General features: G+C 40.3%; 1 protein-coding gene across 4 annotated transcripts in view; it reads left to right on the top strand.

The window, feature by feature from the left end:
• The first annotated feature begins 589 nt into the window (after positions 1-589).
• Positions 590-23,740, top strand: part of PHF20L1 (PHD finger protein 20 like 1) — a 63,912-nt gene continuing 40,761 nt past the window's right edge. For 2 of the 4 annotated variants that reach the window (XM_070940323.1, XM_070940325.1), the window contains exons 1-5: positions 610-692; positions 2,526-2,640; positions 11,856-12,024; positions 12,742-12,826; positions 15,784-15,872. In XM_070940323.1, coding sequence (XP_070796424.1) covers positions 2,558-2,640; positions 11,856-12,024; positions 12,742-12,826; positions 15,784-15,872 — 426 coding nt within the window. In that variant the 5' untranslated portion in view covers positions 610-692; positions 2,526-2,557. Of the gene's footprint in view, positions 693-2,525; positions 2,641-11,855; positions 12,025-12,741; positions 12,827-15,783; positions 15,873-23,740 lie in introns of those variants that run through there. The other 2 variants (XM_070940327.1, XM_070940326.1) reach the window with 2 other exon arrangements.

The following is a 23,740-nucleotide window of genomic DNA, read 5'->3' as shown; positions in this document are numbered from 1 at the left end:
ATATTGCAACAATGTGAGCAAAATCCGAATGCTTAGCAAGTGATTCGTACTTATGACCGTTGGGGTGCCTTGTGTGTCACCTGCCATGCCCTTTTGCAACCTTCTGACAAGCAAAGTCAATGGGGAAGCCAGGTTCACTTAACAACCGGGTTACTAACTTATCCACTGCAGTGTTTCACTTAACAACCGAGGCAAGAAAGATGGCCAAAGGGGGGCAAAACTCACAAACGTCTCACTTAACACCAGGTTCCGGTCGTAAGTCGAGGACGTCCTGCATCAACAGGCGCGTTCAGTTCAGCCCTGCTTGGATTCGCTCCATTGTCTCCCTCCTTGCCCCGCCCTTGGAGAAGCGCATGCGTCCATGCTGCCCGCCGGCTTTTCCTCCTCCTTGCAGCAGCCGGGGTATGGGTTTGTGTTGTTTTTTTTTTTTCCCCTCCTCCCGCGTCACGTGACGGGCGAGAACGGCATGGCGGCGCCAAGCTCGGCCTCGCTCGCGCGTCGCAGCCCGGTGACGTCAGGTCCGGGCGCTGGGGGCGAGAGGCGGGGCCGCGGGGGTCGACGGCGATGGGGCTCGCTGAGGAGGAAGAAGCGGGCGGACGGCGGCGGCGGCTTCGCGGCTGCTGACCCTCCGCGGGGAGCGAGCGGGGGGGGCGGGAGGCCTGCGGTCCCGACAGGGCTGGGAGCAGCGGCGGGTAAGGGCGGGCCTTGGCGGTGACAGGCCTCTTTCCCCAGTGGGGTCCAGGGCAAGGCCTGGCTGAGGTTGGGGGGGGAGAGAAAGCGACCCTCAGCGGCCTCCTCCGCCGACCGTCTGCCTAGGCGGGCCTGGCCGCCTTGCGGAAGAGGCCCGAGACGGGGATGCCCCCTTGTCCCGTCTCGAAAATCCCCTGAGGCGAGCTGTGGAAGGCCTCGAGGTCGGAAGTGGGGCCGAGAAGGGCTGGGAGCCCCTCACGGTGGGGGGGGGGCGCAGAACAGAATTCCCCCACCTTTAAAAATGGTAGTGATTTTTTCTGAGGGGCAGAAGTGTGAGGGACCTCGATCTCCGCCGGGGTGGCCGAATCCCCGTCGAAGGGTCTTTTAAAAAGGACGTCGAGGCCTGAATAGGGGGACGAGCTCAGTAGGGTGGAGGGTTTGGGATGGGAGACCACGGAGAGATCCCGGGGAGATAGCTTGGATGGGGTGGGGGGGAGTTAGAAAGGCTGTTCCCAACTGTCAAGAAAGCTGCTTGGATGGCGCCTTTTATTTCCCCAAAAATCTGAGCTCTTTAAGGATGGGGGTTTTTTTTGGGGGGGGATATCGGAGCCCCTTAGATGGGAGGGTGGATTTTGTGAGAGTTTTTGTTTTAAATAAAACCTAGAGGTAAGGCAAAATAGCGGGGGGGGGGGGATATTCCTGGAAGAAATCACCACCCTCCTTCACTTTTCGTGGTGCATAGACTGTAATTTCATACAGAATTGACATCCAATTTCAAACATGGCATCTTAAAATCTTGTCAGATAAGCGAGGTTCCTCTTGCTTGTTAACCTCTAGTTATGTCAAATTTTTACAGTATGGAATAGATTAGTCTACAGGTAGCCCTCGACCTACGACCACAAATTGAGCCCCAAATTTCTGCTGCTAAGCGAGGCAGGTGTCAAGTGAATTTTGCCCCGTTTTACAACTTTTAGTCGGCATGGTTGTTGAGTGAATCATTGCAGTTTTTAAACTTAGCGACATGGTTGTTAAGTGAGTCTGCCTTCCCCCTTGACTTTGCTTATCAGAAAGTTGATCGCATGACTTCAGGACACTGCAGCCGTCAGAAATATGAGTCAGTTGTCAAGCATCTGCATTGTGATCACGCGTGGAAGCTGCAGTGGTTGTAGGTGTGAAAAAGGGACATAACTCACTTTTTGTCAGTATCGTAACTTCGAACGGTCACTAAGTGAACCATTGCAAGTTGAGGATAACCTGTAGTCAGCCCATAGGGAAATCTCTTTGTCCTGGAGTATGTTGATGCTCTATTAAACTACAGCAACCTATGTGCTTCAATTTCATTATTGGCTCGATAAGACATATTCGATATAGGTGTAGTGATCAATTCATAATTGAAATGAACACAACAGAATTACTCCATAGATGAAAATCAACACAGGGAAACGAAGCAATAGCCTAGTTTTTAGATTGGCCACAATCTGAGAATTCTCTGTACTGTGTTAATCTGGGATAAATCCTGTTTGAAGTCATAAGACTTTACAGAAATAGGCAGTCCTCCTTGTTTCCTATATCTAGACTAATGTTGTTTTCTTTAATCAACAGATAAACATATGAATATGGCACTGTGGTTGTACATGAACAATCATAAAGTTAGCAAGCAGTAATAGTTGAGCCACCATTCATTTTTACATGTTTTGGGTACTTATATTGCACCATAGTACAATTTTTGGTTTTATGTTAACATGCTATGAAAATGCAGTTATTGGATTTGATAACAAAAAACATTTGAAATTTTCTTTAATTCCAGGAATTTTTTTTCCTCTTTCTTTGTGTAGCAAACAAGAAGGATAAATTGAAGATTATCAAAATGAGCAGAAAGCCTCCACATCGTCCCGGGATCACATTTGAAATTGGTGCTCGTCTAGAAGCCCTGGATTATCTACAAAAATGGTATGGAACCTGATTACAGCTGATCCTCAATTTATGACCACATTTGAGGCCAAATTTTATGTTGCTAAGTTAAGAGACATTTGCAAAGTGAGTTCTGCCCCATTTTATGACCTCTCTTGCCACAGTTATTAAGTGAATCACTGCAGGTGTTAAATTAGTCACACTGTTTTTAAGTGAATCTGGCTTCCCCATTGACTTTGGTTGTCAGAGATTCACAAAAGGTGATCACATGACTGCAGGACACTGCAACTGACATAAATACATGCCAATTGCCAAGCCTCTGAATTTTGATCATGTGACCATAGGGATGCTGCAATGGTTGTAAGTCTGGAAAACTATCATAAGTCACTTTTTTCAGTGCTGTTGTAACTTAGAACGGTTACTAAATGAACTGTTGTAAATCAAGGACTACCTGTATACTGCTGGCTTAGTAGAAGACTATAGGATGCATGATAGCTCCATGCCAGTACATTGAAATAGTTTCTAAAAATACTTAAAATGCTTAGCAGTTAAAAGACCTTGTCCAAAAAATAACTTTTTAAAATTAAGAAATATTACTTTGATACACAAAAAAGAGAAAAGAAAATAAAAAGAACAAAAAGAGAGTAGAAAAATACAAGAAACAGTAATATATTCCAAGTAAAGAATGTAGTGATTAAGGCATGAGGCTAGGAACCAGGCAACAGTGATTTCTAGTCCTGTCTTAAGTGTGAAAGCCATCAGGGTAACTTGGGGCCACTGACTCTCTCAGCCAAACTCATCTCTCAATTTTCGTTGTGGGGAAACTAGGAAGAGGAAGGTGTATTAGATATGTTTGCAACCTTGAGTTATTTATAAAAATAATAGAGGTGGGATTAAAAAGAAATAAAATAAAAATAAAGAATGTAAGTAAACTGAATTTTTAAACATGTTGTGAAACTTTGACTATGTGTAATAATACAGCCTTTACTTCAAGAGATGAGTCAATTCATAAACAGAATATGAATTTACAAGATTATAAATCTTTATAATATTGAAAAATACCATTTATTGCTATGCCCCCATTTTTTACATTTACATCTTTAAATGATACCAGTGATTATAATACTATATGAACAAATTTACAAAATTTAAATCAAAATATGGCAATAGACAGAGTAGCCTATATCAAATGAGTAATTTATTCCCTTTCCCATTGTATGCTTCCAACATAGTGAGCTGACATCCTCACTTTTTAAGCATTCTCCAGGGCATCCAGTTAATATTAAAATGTTTAGTTGAATATGTCATCTTATAATCATAAAAAGCGCACTTAATATTTTTTAGGATTCTTACCCTTTTCTTTGTTTAATACATGATAATCCAATTCTTTGCTCTAGAGTTCTGGTAAATAGCTTCTGTCAGTCCTTTTGAAACAACATTTAACCAGGTAACTTGTGAATGGCTTTCATGGTTGAGACTGTCTAAGTCTCACTGAAAGAGATTTGAAACATTTTATTTAAAAAGATATCATTGTAGATCTCCAGCGGTACAGGTAAACCTCAATTTACAATTGGTTGAAGTTACAGCAGACCACACAAAAAAATTATAAACTGGATTTGGCCAAGCCCCTTCCGATCACCTGATAGTATTTTGGTTGCTCAGCAACTGGCTCACATTTATGGCCATTTGCAGGATCCCGCAATCGTGTGTTTTGATTTAAACCTTTTTTTTTTTCTGGAAACTGGCATTTATTTCTTGTTTCCGGCAAAAAACACCCTTTGGGGACAATGGGTTCCCTTAATGACTGCTGTGTTTACTTTATAACCAATTTGTTAGCTTAATGACCTCTTTAAAGAGGTAGTAAAATTGGGCATGGTCATGTGATGATCTGCTTAATGACTGCCATTACTTATGATCCTAATTCCAAGTTCAGTTACAGTCATAAGTTGAGAACTGCTGTATTGAAATAAAGAACTCAGCATACATCATATATCACTTTCAACGTAACCAATTAGTGTGGAAGCTTTTCCTGTTTCTGTATGTAGACATAGACAGGCAGACAGAAGTAATCACACACACAAACACACATTCTGTAACTACAGTCGATTTTGTATTACATAATCAAGAATGAAATTTAAAAACATTGCTAACTTAATGAGTCAGAACCATATATGTTACTGTGAGTAGCCTTAACAGAACACACAATATTCTCTGAATGGATCTTCTGCCCGATATAGGACCAGCCCCAATGCTTTTTACTTTTCAAAAAATAGTTAAAAACTGGCTTTTTCTCTAGGTGCTTGGGTTGTGTCAGAAGTCAGGGAGAGGCCTCTTGTGACTATTTTAATTATCCTGTTTCGTTTCCAATTTTAAGGACTGAGTATTATTTTAATGAAGTATGGCATGTGTTCTTAATGTTTATTTGTGCTATATGCTGCCTAGGGTCACATTCCTTGTGTTGGGCTTATAAATGCTTGAAATAAATAAATAGTTGCAAGTATTTCACTTGAAAGACTCGTAATATACCAGGTGTTTCATCTTGCTCCAATTAGCTGTGTGTTGTATGATTCAGTTGACTATTTTGTTTCAGAGGCACAGTGGGAATAAATTTCCTTTTTAAAGCTCTTATAGTGTAATAGCTTTATATAATTTTGATGCAGGTGGTCTTGTGTTTATACTTAAAAGCTCTTTAAATTTTTTCCTCAGTTTTCCTTTTTTAAAAAAAATCTTGAACTTTGCACACTAAGATGGTCATCTATGATTCCTAGACATCCACTGATTCACAGAATATCTTTTTATAAGGAGGGAAAAGTCATTTATTTTGTAAAAATGGATCTTTACATAATGCCACATTTAAATACAATTTAGAGAAAAGAAAAAAGAATAGAATAGAATAGAATAGAATAGAATAGAATAGAATAGAATAGAATAGAATAGAATAGAATAGAATAGAATAAGAAACACAAACATCAACACCTTGGACATCTTCTAGACCAAATCTGATTTGGATCAGGAAAAATATAGTCTCTTGTAAAGTATATAAAAGTTACCAATGGACACCCAAATTAAGAGATTCTTCTCCTGTCAAAATACACAATTTTCTTGTATTAAAAAAAAAAAGGATGTTCAGAATTTAAATTAATTAATGATAATAAGTCTCTCTTTCCACTTGAAAGAATGCTTTTATATTCCCCAATCAGCATCAGTGCGCAAGAGACTTTTTTCTGTTCGCTAATTAATAGACCAAAAGCTAATATTGTCATTCAGCTTGGGAGTTATCCGAAGTTGTAATTCAGGATATTGCTGTAACAAAATGGAAGTCACTCGCTCTTAACATCTAATCAGCTATAGATGTACCTGTCTGATTACCTTTGAGCAAATTCTGGTTTCAGTGCAGTGGATATACTCCACCCCCGTGGATATTCCATTAATACAGGAAATACCTGTTTTACCCATTGTGGAGAAAATACTTTTTAAATATGGGATAAGGACATTTGATAGGCTTGCTAGCATAGAATTCCCGCTAGGTATTTTCATGGGAAATCGTTGCCCTGCCAAGGAACTTTTGTTGCAGATTCTTGGATTGCAGTATTCCCTGGAATTAAAAAATAAAAATATTTCCATTTTTCCTTGCAAAATTTCTCCCATCAGGGATTTTGCAGGTAATGTAGAAACATCATGGCCTCCGTGCTTATTTATGGGGTTGTTGCATTTTGGAAACAAAAGCATATAAAGCAGCTGCTTCCTTGCAGAGGCTTTTAAAAAAAAAAAAAAAAAAAAGATGCCGTCTAAACTGTTAGAGATTGTAAACTTTTGTCAGTTCTCATTCCAGCCACATTTGAGACACCTGTTAACTGTGCGGTACAGGCGGTCCTTGATGTGACCCCAATTGGAACTAGAATTTTCATTGCTATGCAAGGCAGTTGTTAAGTGAGCCATGTCTGATTTTACGAACTTTTTTACCAGAATTTTGCCAGTTCACTTGTTAAGTGAATCACTGCCATTATTAAGTGAATCACATGGTCATTAAGTGAATCCCTTCCAAAAATTGACTGTGTTTGTCAGAAGCTACCTGGGAAGGTTGCAAATGGACCGTGGACTCTGAAACCATCATTAATATATGCTGGTTGCCAAGCACCTGAATTTTGATTACATGATCCTGGGGGTGCTGCGATGCTCATAATAGCAATAGCACTTAGACTTTTATACCGCTTCACAGTGCTTTTACACTGTGTAAAAGGCCGAGTCAGCCTTGAGCCCATGAGAATCGAACTGCTGGCAGTCAGCAGAATTAGTCTGCATTCTAAGCACTGCACCACCAGGGCTCATCATATGGGAATTGACATGTTTTCCTTGTTTTGTTTTGGTGACCTGTGGCCTGAAGCACCTATCATCCCCTTCCTGATTCCGATTCACTTATTCTAGCAATGTAAACAGAGTAGCATAATGAACCCCAAACATACATTACTGATATCAGTCTTGGATTCAGTTTTCTGAAGATGATTAGGTTATCTGAATGGTCTTCATGTAGCAGTGGCAATAGCACTTAGACTTAGATACTGCTTCGTAGTGCTTTCCAGCCCTCTCTAAGCCGTTTGCAGAGTCAGCAACAGTCTGGGTCATGGGTCAGCAACCTGCGGCTCTGGAGTCACATGCGGCTCTTTCACCCCTCTGCTGCGGCTCCCTGTCACTCAAAATAGGAATCACAACCGCCAATGTGCGACACCTGCCGGGAAGTGATTTATTGAGCTTTTCAACCCCCGGTAGGCCAACCATGGATAAATCCAAGAAAAGAAAAGTTTCAGAAGAAAACAGAACGTTTAATTCAACTACATATGCTAGTTTTGTGGCTGCTCAGGAAATAGTCAGGCACGGGAAGGGTTTTGTGGCTCCCGGTGTTTTCTATGGAAAACGGGTCCAAATGGTTCTTTGAATGTTTAAGGTTGCAGACCTCTGGTCTGGGTCCTCATTTTACCAACTTCGGAAGGATGGAAGGCTGAGTTAACCTTGAGCCAGTCAGGATTGAACTCCTGGCAGTCGGCAGAATTAGCCTGCCATACTGCATTCTAACCACTCTGCCACCACGGTTCTAAGGGCAAGGGCCAGTTGTAGGTCACTTTTTTTCAGTGCCATTGTAACTGCACGGTTGCTAAACGAATGATTCTCACTTAAGGAATACCTGTATGATCAATACAAGAGGAATACTACAAGAGGAGCTATGAGTCAGGCTCATCAAACTTAAGAGTTCTGCCATACCTTTTCCTCTCCTTTGGATAAGTACTTCTCTGGAGGGTGTTTTACTACATTTTGAACATGTTTTCTAGGACTCAGTATTGATAACACCAGGAATGAGGAAGAATTGTTGATCATCTTTATTATAAAGTTAAAATATGCAGCTGTGGCAGGGCTGGAGAAAAAAAGCATACGAAGGGGTTATCTTGTTAAATAGCTCAGCTTGTCTGGACAACCTGCTGAATGTGAATAATTTGGGTAAACTATTTCATTTTGTTAAAACTTATCTTGAATATGTTATTTTAAAATAACTGATCAGTGCGTTTTTAAAGAGTATTTTTAATAGCTCCAGATAAAGCATCTTATATAATTAATATCCTTTATTGCTGTATTGATTTCACTGTTCCTCTTAAATGTTTTAACCTTATAACAGGCAACCGTGCTTAGATTTGATGCCGACCTAATGCTTTCTTTGGCATGTTTGTGGCTCCAAATAGATGTGGCTTTTATGGTCTTTGCCTTCCACAGTTTAGAAGTAAAATTTCATTTTAGAAAAATTAAAAGCACTGTAATTGTGAAGCAGATGGAACACCTAGGCAGGAGAAAGCAGCTACCCCTGGAATTTTTCAGATACTTTTATTATCTTCAATTTGTAAGATTGATCATAAAGAGAATAGAGTGATAGTTCATAGCAATGGATGATCTGAAAGGGCGACTTAAAGCTGTCTGATAAGAGCCGGTTTGTAAATTCTCATGCTTTGGTTTTCTTCCTTGATAAAAATATCTCATCCCTTTCATGATAATGTATCTTATTATCTCAAAAGTAATTTGCAGAAATGTTACAATGATTAAAAAATTAACCATTGCTCTATCGCTTTGCCAAACTTAATCCTTTTCCATCTTCCCAGTTGTGTGTGTGTGTGTATGTGTGTGCACTCACCTTTGAAGTTAGCCTTGATTCCTGGCAACTGTCAGGACTAGTCCCTGCAGTTTTCTCTACAACACTGGTGTCAAACTCGCCACATCATGTTGCCATCATGTGATGTTTGCGACATTTTCCCCCTTCGTGGAGCTGGGAGGGCGTGGCCTGCATGCGATGCATCCGGCCTGCGTGCCGCCAGTTTGACACCCTTGCTTTACAAGATTTTCAGAAGTGGTTTGCCATTTCCTTCTCTTGAGTGCTGAAAGAGAGTGACGGACTAAAGGTCACCCAACTAGATCTGTGTCTAAGATGGGACTAGAATTTACAGTCTCCTAATTTTTAGCTTCGGGCCTTAATCAGTAGAACAGATTAGTTTTTCTCCAGCATTCTGGCTCTAGATAAGACAGTATAGCAATGCTCTTGAATGTATAGCTAAAAGCTATGTTAAATTGAATATTTCAGATTTAATAAATAGAATCTCTGCCCGTATCTTGCTCTTTAAAAATAAAGGAAATAGGAGAATGTTGGATTGGCTGTGCCATGATGATAATTCTAATAAGAAATTGGACTAAGTTATTGACAAGCCATAAACTGATAGGGAAAATAAAATGCAGCACTTATGGAAAAATGTGGATGTGAACATTTATTTTTTCTGATTATTTTGAAAAGAAAACAGCAGAACCCCACTAAATATTGAATCAGCTAACAAGTAAAATCAGAATGTATTCTCTCTTTCTCCCTCTCTCTCTCTCTCTCTCTCTCTCTCTCTCTCTCTCTCTCTGTGTGTGTGTGTGTATAAATATATATAAATATAAATATAAGACTCAAATCAAGCAAACTGGATGGCCACATAAGGAGCAGAGAATAATAAGCAACCCTATGGTGGTATGATAGTAACATTGGATCCTGAAGTGGTTCACACATGTTTAACATCAAATATTAAATATACTGGTTGTTGAAATGAAAGTACTATATTATAGTACACTAACTATACTACACTATGCAAGTCTCTTAACATTAAGTTGAGCTTCTAAATAACCGTTCATATGACTATTTACCTTTGGCAAGATTTAATTTAATTAAATTAATTAAATTTATATGCCGCCCCTCTCCGAAGACTCAGGGCGGCTCACAATACATTTTAAAAAATAATTAAAAAAACATTGAAAAATTAAAAACATTAAAAACTCATTCACGCCATTCATGGCTGGATCTCGCCAGATCACAAGAGCGAGATCAACGGCCCCAGGCCTGCCGGAAAAGCCAGGTCTTCACCGCTTTTTGGAAGGCCCATAGGGTGGGGATGGTCCAGACCTCAGGAGGTAACTGGTTCCAGAGAGCTGGGGCTGCCACAGAGAAGGCCCTCCCCCGCGGGCCCACCAGCCGGCATTGTTTAGCTGACGGGACCCGGAGGAGACCAACTCTGTGGGATCTTACCGGTTGCTGGGAGCTATGCGGCAGAAGGCGGTCTCGATCAGCAATATAAAATATTTACACTGGACATTTTTCCCCCTAATTTATTAACTTAAGCATACAATTTAGGAAATAGACTACGGTAGTTTTATTATGAATTAATACCTTCTGTTGATCAATCCTTGCACAAAAACCACAGCTTTCCCCCCTTGCATTCTTATCAGTGACTTCCACAGAGGATTCATGATAACATCTCTTGTTAGGTGCTGTGTCAATAAGATTTAGAGGTTGAATATTTTTACCTTTGGTGTTCACGTTATTAGCCAAGGAACTGATTAAAAACTGTTCAATTTTGAAAACAGTTAATGATAGGGGTGTTTGGAGTAAGAAATACCTGAGCTATTTCTGTATCTATGTGGCTTCAAGGAAAATAGCTAATCCATATCTTCTCAGTTGTTAGAAGAACTAAGTGGGGAGTCTTAATTTGGAGCAGCAACTATATACTGATGCATTTCCCAGCTTTGAGTTTTCTGATTGGATTTGGATATATTTGAATTCTCCAGCTAGCAAAGCTATTATATGAATTTTTAATTCTTAAAGACAAGATGTTGGGAATAGCTAATATTCTGTGTTTTATTTGTTATTACACTATGATCTTGCACAGATCCATTCAAAAGTAAACCCCAGTTTGACCTACCCAGACCTGTGTGTGAGAGAGATCACCGTGCTTTGTTTTCGCTTCCAGTTAGTAGTTTATTTAAATTACAAATGCTTTTAACTGCTCATGGATTTTGGATACATGACAGAGTGTTTTGAACAAAGTCCTATGGAAAAGTTACAAGTTTGTAACTTTTGAATTATATATAATGAATAATTAAAAAAAAATAATTTTAAGAAGAGACTAGACAGTCACTTATCTGAAATGGTATAGGTTCTCCTGCTTAGCAGGGGACTGGACTAGAAGACCTCCAAGGTCCCTTCCAGCTCTATTCTATTCTAATTCTAATGTGCACAAAAGTAATACAGGTAGTCCTCCACTTACAGTTCACTTAGAAACTATTCCAAGTTTGCACTGAAAAAAAATGACTTCCGAATTGCTCTTTCACATTTACACCATTTCAGTATCCCTGCGATCATGTCAGATTTGGGCACCTGGAAAACTGGTTTGTGTTATAATGGTTGCAGCATCCCAAGGTTATATAATTGCCATTTGCAACCTTCCAACAACCCAAGTCAACAGGGAAGCTGGATTCACTTAACAACCATATGAGCCTCTTAACAACTGCAGTGAGTCACTTAATAACCATGGCCCAAAAAGGTCATGACACTGGGCACGACTCATTTCTCAACTGCCTTGCTTAGCGACAGAAATTATGGTACCCAGTTGTGGTCGTAAGTTGAGGACTACCTGTATGATCCCATCATACGAGGGTGCAGGAATTCAGGCTATTTCTGAGCTACTTAGAAACCATCCCTTCCTCCTCCTAGCCTTTTAATTCACAGTACTTCAGGATTCACATAAACGCTCTCGGTGATTGGATAACCATTTATCTGAAATGGTATAGGGATTCCTGCTTAAGCAGGGGGTTGGACTAGAAGACCTCCAAGGTCCCTTCCAACTTTGTTCTTCTATTCTATTGCAGAGAGGACGCCGTTGAACTATCGTTTTTCTGTTTGTCTTCCAAAGGTATCCTTCACGCATTGAGAAGATAGACTATGAGGAAGGAAAGATGCTTGTCCATTTTGAACGCTGGAGTCATCGTTACGATGAATGGATTTACTGGGATAGCAATCGATTGCGCCCGCTCGAGCGGCCTTCGCTGAGGAAAGAGGGCCTAAAAGATGACGAATTTATTGTAAGCGTTTCTCCAGTCCTTACGAATAATGGCTTTAAGTGGAAGTCACGGGCCATGATCGCAAGCACAAACGGTCGCCGAGAGCATAGAAAAATGAAACCCTTTAATCCCATACTCAAATTGGGATCGGAATTTCTGTCGCTAAGAATGAGGTTGTTAAGTCAGGTGCCCATGACTTGACAATCTTTTTTGTCACAGTTGCTAAGCAAAATCACTCCAGTTAATCACATAGCGTGCCTTAATGCAGGGCTCTCCAACCTTGCCAACTTTAAGCCTAGTGGACTTCAACTCCCAGAATTCCCCAAACCAGCTTTGCAAAATTCTGGGAGTTGAAGTCCGCCAGGCTTAAAGTTGCCAAGGTTGGAAACCCCTGGCTTAATGAATCCAGCTTCCCTCATTGACTTCGCTTGTCGGGAGGTTGGCTGGGAAAGTCACCAATGGCGATCACATGACCCTGGGGATGCTGCAACCATTGTAAATACATGCCGGTTGCCAAGCAACTGAATTTTCACCACGTGACCATAGGGATGCTGTGATGGTTGTAAGTGCAAGGACCAGTTACAAGTCACTTTTTCCCCATGCCATTGTAACTTCAAACAGTCGCTAAACAAATGGTTGTAAATTCAGGACTACCAGTAATATTTGGATAGTGGATTTTTTTTTTCAAAGCTAGGCTTGAAGTTACTTATATTCCCTCACTTTGTTTTTTTACAACAGGATTTTAAACCAGGAGAAGAGGTTCTGGCTCGTTGGACAGATTGCCGATACTACCCTGCAAAAATTGAAGCAATTAACAAAGAAGGTTTGTATCAAGTAACAGATACAGATTAACAGAAGGGACCTTGTAGGTCATCTAGTCTAACCCCCCGCCCAAGCAGGAGACCCTACACCATTTCTGACAGATGGCAGTCCAGTCTCTTCTTGAAAGCCTCCAGTGATGAAGCTCCCACAATTTCCGAAGGCAACTTGTTCCATTGGTTGATTGCTCTCACTGTCAGAAAATTTCTCCTTATTTCTAGGTTGAATCTCTCTTTGATCAGTTTCCATCCATTATTCCTTGTCTGGCTTTCAGGTGCCTTGGAAAATAGCTTGACCCCCTCCTCTCTATGGCAGCCCCTCAAATATTGGAACACTGCTATCATGTCTCCCCTGGTCCTTCTCTTCACTAGACTAGCCATGCCCAGTTCCTGCAACCGTTCATCATATGTTTTAGCCTCCAGTCCCCTAATCATCTTGGTTGCTCTTCTCTGCACTCTTTCTAGAGTCTCAACATCTTTTTAATAGTCAGGGAGATGAACCCTTTCCAGCTGAAACACCAGGAATCCATTCAGTCTAGTGGCTTTTTGTAACAGCAATTAAGGTAGACTCCTCAGAGAAGCAGATGAGCTGGATACAAAGACAGCAGCTTTTCTCTATCCTTCTTCAGAAGTATATAAATAACAAAACTTCACTTAAATTGTTATGGCTTGTTAGTTGTAGATAAACCTATTCTCAGATGTTTTTTTGGCAATTGTCGTATTCACTCAACATTTCAAGGTTTTTCATAGCACAAATGGAGGGTTACGGTAGCTTAGTGATTAAGGTGTTGGACTAGAGAGAGAAAATCCCAAATTCTAGTCCATCTTCATTTATGGATGACTTTGGGCAGGTCATTTTTCCCAGTCCAGGACTGCTGTTGTAGGAATAGATTGGAGAAGAGACCACTACAAAAGCTGGAATATAAATCTAATAAATAAAATGTAGGTATTGGGAGCTTATTTTGTACTTAGCTCAAAATTAAATACAAAAAAACAAAAATTTGGTACTTAGCAGGGTGACATGATAGTCCTTTCCAATACTTGAAGGGCTGTCACGGGAAAGAGAGTGTCAATTTGTTCTCCAAAGTACCTGAGGGCAGGACAAGAAGAAATGGGTGGAAGCTCATGAGAGCGTGATCCAACTTGGAAGTAAGGGATTTCTCATCAGCAAGAATGATTAATCAGGGGGACAGCTTGCCTCCTGGACTTATGGCTGTTCCATTGCTTTAGGTTTTCAAGAAAAGATTGGACGTCCATTTGTCTGGGATGATATAAGGACTTCTGCCTTGGGAAGGAGTGGAAGACCTCCAAAATCCTTTCCATCCCTATGATATGGCATACAATTAAAAGTCCTTCTATTTTGGAAGTGAAGGACCATGCTTGTATTCCAGTGTGTTGGAGAGTGGAATACATTTCTAGCTAATACTTTTAGGAAACCGACTCTTCTTCCCAACTAGTTACAGCAGTGAAATGTGTACTGTATGTAAGACCCAAATCCAGTTGTTAAATCAATTTCAAGGGTGCTCTTGAAATGTTTTTATATGAACTAAACTGCAAGTAATATGTGGAACTCCATTGTGCAGTTCATTTTAAAATGGTTTTAAAGCTGTATCCTAGAAATATTGAAAGTCAAGTGCTGAATTTAACTCTCGAAAAATATACACACAGTTCTGCTATCAAAGCCTAAGGGACAGTGTAATTTAGTCAGGAGGAGACTCTGAAGCCAAAAGTCATCAGTTCGAACATTATATGTGTAGACTCAGTTAGTCAAACAACAGTTAACTTAGGTTAATCTCGTTGCAGTATGGAACACAATAAAAATGTGTATGAAATAGCTTTTTTTAAAAGGCAATATTGCCATCATTTGATTACTGCATTCCGCTTTTTATTAGGTTACCCTTAAAAATGCCTTGAAGTTGCCTTTTGTGCAAAACCATTGTATAGCTTAAGATCTGCACGGGTTTGCCGGCTGCTTACCAAGCACCATTTAAGGCGTTGGTATTAATTTGCAAAACTTTAAATGGTTTATGATCTGAGCTTCTCCCAGCATGAGTGTCTCCATCTGATAAGATTTTTATGCAAAGTCCAATATACACTTGAATAAGAATTTTGGCTCACAGTCTTGAAATCTCTTCAATATGCATTTTTAATGACAGGTTTATCATTGTAGGTATTAGTATCACCTTCCTTTTATATCCGTTATATCCGTTCTGTTTCTATTATATTTTATATGTTAGGTATTTTGAGTAGTCAGTCCCTAAGGCAGAAGATATGAGTGTAAATCAAATAAATAACAAGTTAGAAGCTTTAACATAAGTGCCTCGCTCGAGCATTTAGGTAGCTTGAAACAAGCAGATGTTTTTCAATGCGCTGATTGAGCTTTTTGATCATTTATTCCCTTAAAAATGAATTCTGTGTATGTTAAACTGTGTGCAACATTACTTTGAAAAAAAATGCAGTTTTAAAATTGATATTTATTTAAATTTAGATTTTTTAAAATCCTGCCTTTATTATTTTTATGAATAACTCAAGGTGACGAACATACCTAATACTTCTTCCTCCCGTTTTCCCCACAACAAGCATCCTGTGAGATGAGTTGGGCTGAGAGAGAATAACTGACCCAGAATCACCAGCCAGACTTTCATACCTAAAGTGGGACTAAGTTTAAATGTCTCCTGGTGATTGGCCCAAAATCACCCTCTCAGCTTTTATACCTAAGACGGGACTAGAATTCACAGTTTCCTGGTTTCTAGCCTAGTGGCTTAATCACTAGTCCAAAGTAGCTCTCAATATATATTCCCTATACCTTTCAAAATGTTGCATGAATTTGGAAGAAATTTGCGAGCTAAGGATGACATGAAATACCTGAGCTGATATGCAGGTGTGTGTATGCTATTTGTAGAACTAAAGCATCATTTAAATAAGTAAATATAACTTTCTCTTTCTGGTGGTGGTGTCCTAGGAACCTTCACTGTACAGTTTTATGATGGAGTGATTCGGTGTCTCAAAAGAATACATATCAAATCCATGCCAGAGGATGCCAAAGGGCAGGTAAGCAAAGTTCCAATTAGTTTCTATGTTAAGTTACATCTCGTAATTCCTCGTTAATTTAATTCATCTGCATTCCAGTTTGTGTTACATAATTCACATCCACCGACTCAATCATTAAGACAGGGCTCAATCAGATACACTTTAATAAGCGTACACGGTAGTCAGCACCACTCCTCTCTGCTCTTGTTTGTTTCCCTGAAGAAAAAAAGATAGAAAACTCAAAACCAAGACATTATGCTAATGGACTAGCAGAAGGAGGAGGAGGATTCACTATTTAATCTTTGGCCTTTCCTATGCCTTCCATGTTAGACCTAGGCTCTTAAATTTTAATTATTGCTAAAAGGCTCTCTGAATAAGCAAAGCGTGGTGAAGTGTTGTCATTATTTAAAGGCAATGACTGTTGGGAAAATCTGGATTATAACTCTGTGGACAGGCCACTCTTTTCATGCAGTTTTAGTCCAGGAGTCAGCTTTTTTTGGCGGCTGGGATGGGCGCAGGAGGTCTGCATTTACAGCTTATTTAAGACTGTTGTGGATGTGATACTGCCGAGTCATGTTTGTGGACTTGGCAAAGTATTTATTGAATGTCTTTGCTTTTTAAAACTACTTGATCAAAGCTGGATATTAGGCAAAAAATACTGAGAGAGTAGTTTTACAGTGGAAAATATTATTAGGGAAGCTCCTTAATAATCAAGGTTTTCCAGTTTGTGTTGGACATCTACCTGGCACAGATACTTTACTTCAGGTTTCTGCACATGTGATGACTCCTTCCAGTTCCGTGGTTTTGGAAATTATTTTGAGTCTCTTTTGGCTTTACAGTATACTTTGGGATGTTTGATTTCAGATTGACGGGAAAATATGCAGCTATTTTTCAGCAATTATGGTTGCGGAAGAAGCTTCTGAGGCCACAGAAAAGGGATTTCAGAGTTACGTGTGGCCTTGTAGGAGACAAGTAGGCAGAGCTGGGGGTGGAGTTAAACATGTCATCAGCTTAGAGTCCTTACATTGCCACAAACAATCCAAGTCCAGCCCTCCCTTGAATTCCTTTGACTTTTATCCAGCACCAGTTCTGTGCTGACTACTTATTATTTATATCTTGCCTTTATTATTTTTACAAAAAAGGCACGAACATACCCAACACACTTTTCTTCTATTTTCCCCACAACTGCCCTGTCAGCTGATGTGGGCTGAGAGAGAGTGACTGGTTCAAGGTCACCCAGCCGGCTTTTATGGCTAAAGTGGGACTAGAACTCACAGTCTCCTGTTTTCCAGCCTTAACTTCTAGACCAAACTGGCTCTCTAGGTGACCAGATTCTTGAGTATAACTCTTCTATGTTGCAATCTAATGGATGGTCCTGATTCTTTCTGCCTAATAGGCCCACATTCTCGGGCTGTTCCCGTTGAATGAAAAGATTGTTCAAAGTCAGGCTAGGGAAGAGCTGCCCTTAGAAGCTCTCTGTTGCCAGTCCAGTAATCCACTAAGCCACATGATAGCCACATGATGAAACTTAGACCGTTTCACAGTGCTTTTCAACTCTCTTTAAGCAGTTTTCAGAGTCAGCATATTGCCACTAATAATCTGGGTCCTCATTTTACAGACCTTGGAAGGCTGAGTCAGCTTTGAGATGGTGAGGATCGAACTCCTAGCAGTGAGTTCAGTTAGCAGTAGCAGTAGCACTTAGATTTATATACCGCTTTACAGTGTTTTACAGCCCTCTCTAAGCGGTTTACAGAGTCAGCCTATCGCCCCCAACAATCTGGCTCCTCATTTTACTGACCTCAGAAGGATGGAAGGCTGAATCAGCCTTGAGATGGTCAAGATCGTACTCCAGGCTGTGGGAAGAGTATTGCCTGCAACACTTGCTCTTTAACCATGGTGCCACCAAGACATAATAAACTGACTTTGCTACACAACTGGCACCAGACTGCTCCCTGTGAGTCACCTACAGAAGTGGCACCAGTTCAGTCCCTTAATAGCAATAGCACTTAGACTTATATACCGCTTCACAGTGCTTTACAGCCCTCTCTTAAGCGGTTTACAGAGTCAGCATATCGTCCCCAACAATCTGGGTCCTCATTTTACCAACCTCAGAAGGATGGAAGGATGAGTCAACCTTGAGCCTGGTGAGAATCGAACTGCTGGCAAACTGCAGAGTCAGCCTGCAATACTGCGCCACCACAGCTCTTATGAATGATCTGATGCTGTAAAAGTCTTCTCCAGTGGAGCACTTGGGGGGGGGGGGAACCTGCTATCCTAAGCTATTGATACTTAAATAATATCCTTATGGCAATTTTCACCCTTTGATTAATGGTTGTTATGCAAACGATGTAAATCACCATAGATGTCATAACATTAACAAAACTTCTAACTGCTTCATTCAGATGATTTCGGTTGCACTGGATTTATCCACTGTTTCCTAAGGATATTCAGATGGGAATTTCCATCTGGTGTCCATTACATTAACTCTATTAAAGCAAGGCTTTGCAGTACTTTCATATTCAGATTCTCCCTTCAGAGACTCCATTCTAAGTAGACTTAAGAAACGAATATCTAGCTTTAACGTGGCTTACGTAGTTTTTGCTTAAAATGATTTGTGAATCTAAGTGACAAATAAGAAAACAAACCAGGGTTTAACGCAATGTGCAATTAGCTGGCCATTGTAGAAACTTGGCTTACAAAGTAGACATTTCGTTTGTTAAATTGTGCAAGGTGTAAATACAAGGCAGTCCTCAACTTATGACCACAATTGAGCCCAACATTTCTGTTGGCTAAGCACAAAACATTTGTTAAGTGCATTTGCTCCATTTTACGACCTTTCTTGCCACAGTTGTTAAGCAAATCACTGCAGTTGTTAAATTAGTCAAATTGTTGTTACGTGACTCTGGCTCCCCCCCCCCCCATTGACTTTGCTTGTGAGAAAGTCGCAAAAGGGGAATCACGTGACCCCTGGGACACTGCAGCAGTCATAAATATGAATCAGTTGCCAAGCATCAGAATTTTGATCACATGACCATGGGGAATGCTGCAACGGTCGTAAGTCTGAAAACTTCTCGTAAGTTGTTTTCTTCAGTGCCATTGTAACTTTTAACGGTCACTAGGCAAACTGTTATAAGTCAAGGACTGCCTGTAGTGTAGCTGATGTTAGCAATAGTAGTTCCTTATTTTCAAGACCGTGCTTAACTACGTTCAAGGGGATGGGAAGTCTTAAGAGTTTAATAAGTTCTTGACTTATGACTGGTCGCTTAACAACCTGTTGAAGTTATGTATCTCCCTATGAGTGTAAAGCCTGGTTCCAAAGTATTGACCCCATCCCCTGTGGTGTCACATGACCTCATGACAGGCCCTTGGCGAATGTCCCACTGTCACATGGCAGTTTTGTTGAAAAACCAGCATCTACTTCTGGTTTTCAGCACACCTGATTCATAGCAAACCATTGGTTAACCACTGCAGTGTTCAATTTAGAACCGCCATAAAAACGGTCGTAAAATCGGGTCAGCCACTTGGGCGACCCAGTTTGCTACCATCACAACTTCACAACCGTGATGGCCAAGCTCCATCAAGGTCGTAAGCCGAGGACTACATATCCTGTTTCCCCCAAAATAAGACATCCCCTGATAATAAGCCCAACCGGGCTTTTGAGCGCATGGCAATAAGGCCAAGCGCTTATTTCAGGGTTCAAAAAAAATATAAGACAGGGTCTTCTTTTCGGGGAAACACGGCAGATAACGTTTTTAAATGGAAAACTTGCTATTGTTGATTTACATGATGTATGATACTAATTTTCTTAGAAAAGTTTCTGAGAAACTTCTTCGTAGGTTTTGTAGGTTACTTGTGGCTCCTGATTTTTCAAATGTACTCATGTCTTCTATAAAAAACAGAGAGAGAAATGTCCTCCTGCTATATCAGCAGCTCCCAACCTTTTGGACACCAGGGACCGGTTCCGTGGAGGGAAGTTTTTCTGCGGACCGGTGGGGGCGTGGTTTTGCGTGCTGCCTGCATCCTGCGGATGGGGCTTTGCTTGTTTGCGGGGCCTGGTTTCTGACATGCCACGGACCAGTGCTGGTCCACCATCCGGGGGTTGGGGATCCCTGTGCTCCATGATAAGCCTTTGCATGTAGCAGAGAAGAAATCTCCAGGAGTCTTTTAGAGTTGGTAGGTTTAGCACATGCTTTTTAAAAGAAAACACCTGAAGGCTTGGTACCATGTTTCCCCAAAAAATAAGACCCTGTCTTATATTTTTTTGAACCCTGAAATAAGCGCTTGGCCTTATTTTCAGGGAGGTCTTATTATTTTGGGGCGCGTGGAGCAAGATGGGGCTCCTCTTGCTGTCTTACCTGATTTCCAGCTCTTGTCTCCCTAACCCTAACCAAATGATGGGGACCGGCTGCACATGCAATTAAATATTTTCGGGGAGGGCTTATTTTCAGGGGACGGCTTATTTTCGGGGAAACACGTTACTTCCAGTTGTATTTCTTTGCAGATTTTATTGTGTTCTTAAGATTTATGGCATGGTGTTATATGAGTGCTGAAATGAACTCTAATTTCCACAACATTATTTTAAACTCTGCCGAGAGATAAGGTACAGCTATTTGCCCTGAAAAATATTCACAGTGTAGAGTACAATAGAGTAGGGGATGGGATGGAATGGGATAGAATTAGATATTAGATAGTAGAAGTAGAAGTAGAGGTAGAATTTTCTTTATTAGCCAAGTGTGATTGGACATGCAAGGGATTTGTCTCCAGTTCATAATTATTAGAATTTTTCTTGGTTTCTCACAATATTGTTCAACTACTCCTGTTTGAGAAGCCACCTCCAAATCTTTAAATTTATTTTTAGCAAGATACTATGATTTTCAGAATATTGTAAAGTTTATTTAGGTTCTTTGGATGAATTCCCGGGATAAAATTCATGAACTGAAGAGTTCTATCGGTGCTCTGTGCATTTGGGTTTCTCTGGGCGCACAACGTTCCTTCTTCAATCCATGCCCAGCGGATGATAATAAATGCCTTGGATTCAGGGAAACAAGTCCTAAAGAAGTCTAAAACGGTGGTCACAAATCACGGATCCAAAAGAACCATGGCTGCCTGCTTAAGGAAAGATGCACAAGGAGGGAACCTTTGGGGCTGCTGCCACTGACCAGGTCAGGGGTCAAAGAAACAGCGTCCCAGGCTTATGACTTCATTGCTTGAGGACCTTTTAAAATCTGTTGCTGGTTTGGAGATAACAGGAGAACATTCAATGGACTTCACTGATATACTGTCCAGCTGGAAATACAGGTAGTCCTCGACTTACGACCACAAGTGAGCCCGACATTTCTGTTGTAAAGTGTCTGTGGAGATCCTCCGTCATCCAGGTCATGGTTGTCCCAAAGGTGCTTTTTCAAAAGGCAACTGGACTTCCTTGGTTTTTTCCTCGAAGACACATTTGCTTCAGCTCTGTTGTAAAGTGAGACATTTATTAAGTGAGTTTTGCCCCATCTTACAACCTTTCTTGGCCACGGTGCTTAGGTTGAATCACTGCAGTTATTAAGTTAGTAACACGGTTGTTAAGTGAATCCGGCTTTCCCGTTGACTTTGTGGGCCAGAAGGTCACAACATGATTCCCCCCTCCAGACACTGCAACAGTCATAAATATGAGTCCCTTTGCCGAGTCCAAAGTCTGACTTTTGATCACATGACCATGGGGGGTGCGGCAATGGTCTTAGGTGTGAAAAGTCACTTTTCATAAGTCATAAGTCACTTTTTTCAGTGCCGTTGTAACTGTGATCAGTCACTAAACGAACTGTTGTAAGTTGAGGACTACTGGTAAACTCTTAGCCTGGTTAGATGTATAAAAGGAAGAGCAGCAACAACAAAAAATAGTCAAAATAAAGCTGATCTAAAAGTAACTTTTTGAAATAAATTCAAACCCATTAAGATGTGAAATAAAAGAAGATTGCTTCCCTAAGAGGAATATTATAGTTATTTTTACTCCCTTAGTAGCCATCATTTTGGCCAGAGGTTCTCAGAGAAGATCCTCTGTTAGCCCAGAGGGCATGAATTTACAATTCTAAAAATGGCTTAGAAGCTCAGATAAACTATTCTCTTGATGATAATTCAGTTATCAATAACACAGTTTTGCAATCTTCCAAGCACGTCACCGTTTAAAATATGAAATGAGTTGCTTAGTTGTAAGATAGTGAAGTCCTTTTTTTTTTTTTTTGATGATTGAGGATGAACCAGGATGGCATGCTTGCCTGAGTTGTCGGCTGGGAAAGAAAGTGAAAAAAGGGTTACTCGCACTTGATAAACAAATTAAAAAAAAGGTTGATACAATGTGTAATGTAATCATCATCATAATATTTTAACGACCCCATCATCCCTTGCGGGGTGGAGTCTGGGCAACTGAATGGAGCTAGCAGAGTGTTTTAATGGCCGGATGCCCTTCCTGTCACCAATGCGGAGTTTTTGTTCAGCAGATATATTCTCAGCGTGCCCAGAGAGAGAAATATCTGCCTCTACCTAGGATCGAACTCACAGCCTCCTGATTGTAAGGCGAGAGCTCCACCTCTAGGCCACCTCACCACTCACCATGTATAATGCAATATAAGGGAAAAAATGTATAATGCATTATAATGTACGGAAAAACCATAGTGATTCAGGAAACAGTATCTAGAACAGTATCTAGAAACACGTTTTCTGAATAGTTTTTATCCCAGAGCTAGAATTGCACTCAACAATGAACTAAAGGGCCACCATCAGTGAGCTGTTGGACAGCATTACTTGGTCTGTTGTGTGGATGTTTGGGTGGTTTAGGGGCAGGGAATTTGTGGTGGGTGGGAGTGTGTTTGGGGACTGTTATGTGTGTTGATCTGGTCTTTGGATATTAAGTGAATTTCGTTGTATGGGTATACTGTGTATACACGTACAATGACAATAAAGTTATTTATTTATTTATTTATTTATTTATTAAATGGGCCGCTTAACCTGAAAAATCCCACATAAGACTTTCTATTCTACAATATAATACAGGCAGTCCTTGCATTACAATAGTTCATTTAGTGACCATTCAAAATTACAGCGGCACTGTAAAAAGTGACTTATGACTATTTTTTTACGCTAGTGACCGACAGTTGCAGCATCCCCATAGTCACATGATCAAAATTCAAATGCATCCGACTCATATTTATGACGGTTGCAGTGTCCCGGGGTCATGTGATCACCTTTTGCGACCTTCTGGCAAGCAAAGTCAATGGGAAAGCCAGATTCACTTAACAACCATTTTGCTAACTTAACAACTGCAGTGATTCGCTTAACAACTGTGGCAAGAAAGGTCGTAAAATGGGACAAAATTCACTTAACTGTCTCGCTTAGCAATGGAAATTTTGGACTCAATTGTGGTCACAGGTCGAGGACTTCCTGTAGAGTGAAATATGAATGTAAAAATGCTTATTCATATACTTGAAAAGGATATATGGGACATTTTATAGGCTCTCTAAAATAACAAAATATTTAATATTTGCAAAATTATAGAAATAAGACTACAAAGTTTGTCATTTAGCAACTGTTAATGCTGCAAAGAAACTACTTGTTGCTTTTATCTCTGAATTTTAGCTTGAACATAATGTTGAGTTAGATTTTTCAGAAGAAATATATTTTTTTTCATTTAGATGGAATATGCTAATTAACTGTCAAATATACTTTTGCCACTACTAGATACATTTGTATCCTGCAGAATATGGTGAGTGGTATAGAAATTTATTTTCGAAACATACTTAGTGTATGTGTGTGCGTGTGCACATGGGATTGTTTAATCTTTACTACGCATGCTTATTTAATGTAGGTTTTTTTTAAAAAAAAAAATATCTGTAGATATTCTTATTTGAGCT

The sequence above is a fragment of the Pituophis catenifer genome, unplaced genomic scaffold (genome assembly GCF_029215685.1).
Source record: "Pituophis catenifer annectens isolate HBS135680 unplaced genomic scaffold, rPitCat1.0.hap2 SCAF_3, whole genome shotgun sequence".
NCBI lineage: Eukaryota > Metazoa > Chordata > Lepidosauria > Squamata > Colubridae > Pituophis > Pituophis catenifer.
The sequence above is the reverse complement of the archived record's forward strand: the minus strand, read 5'-3'. Positions and strand labels throughout refer to the sequence as shown.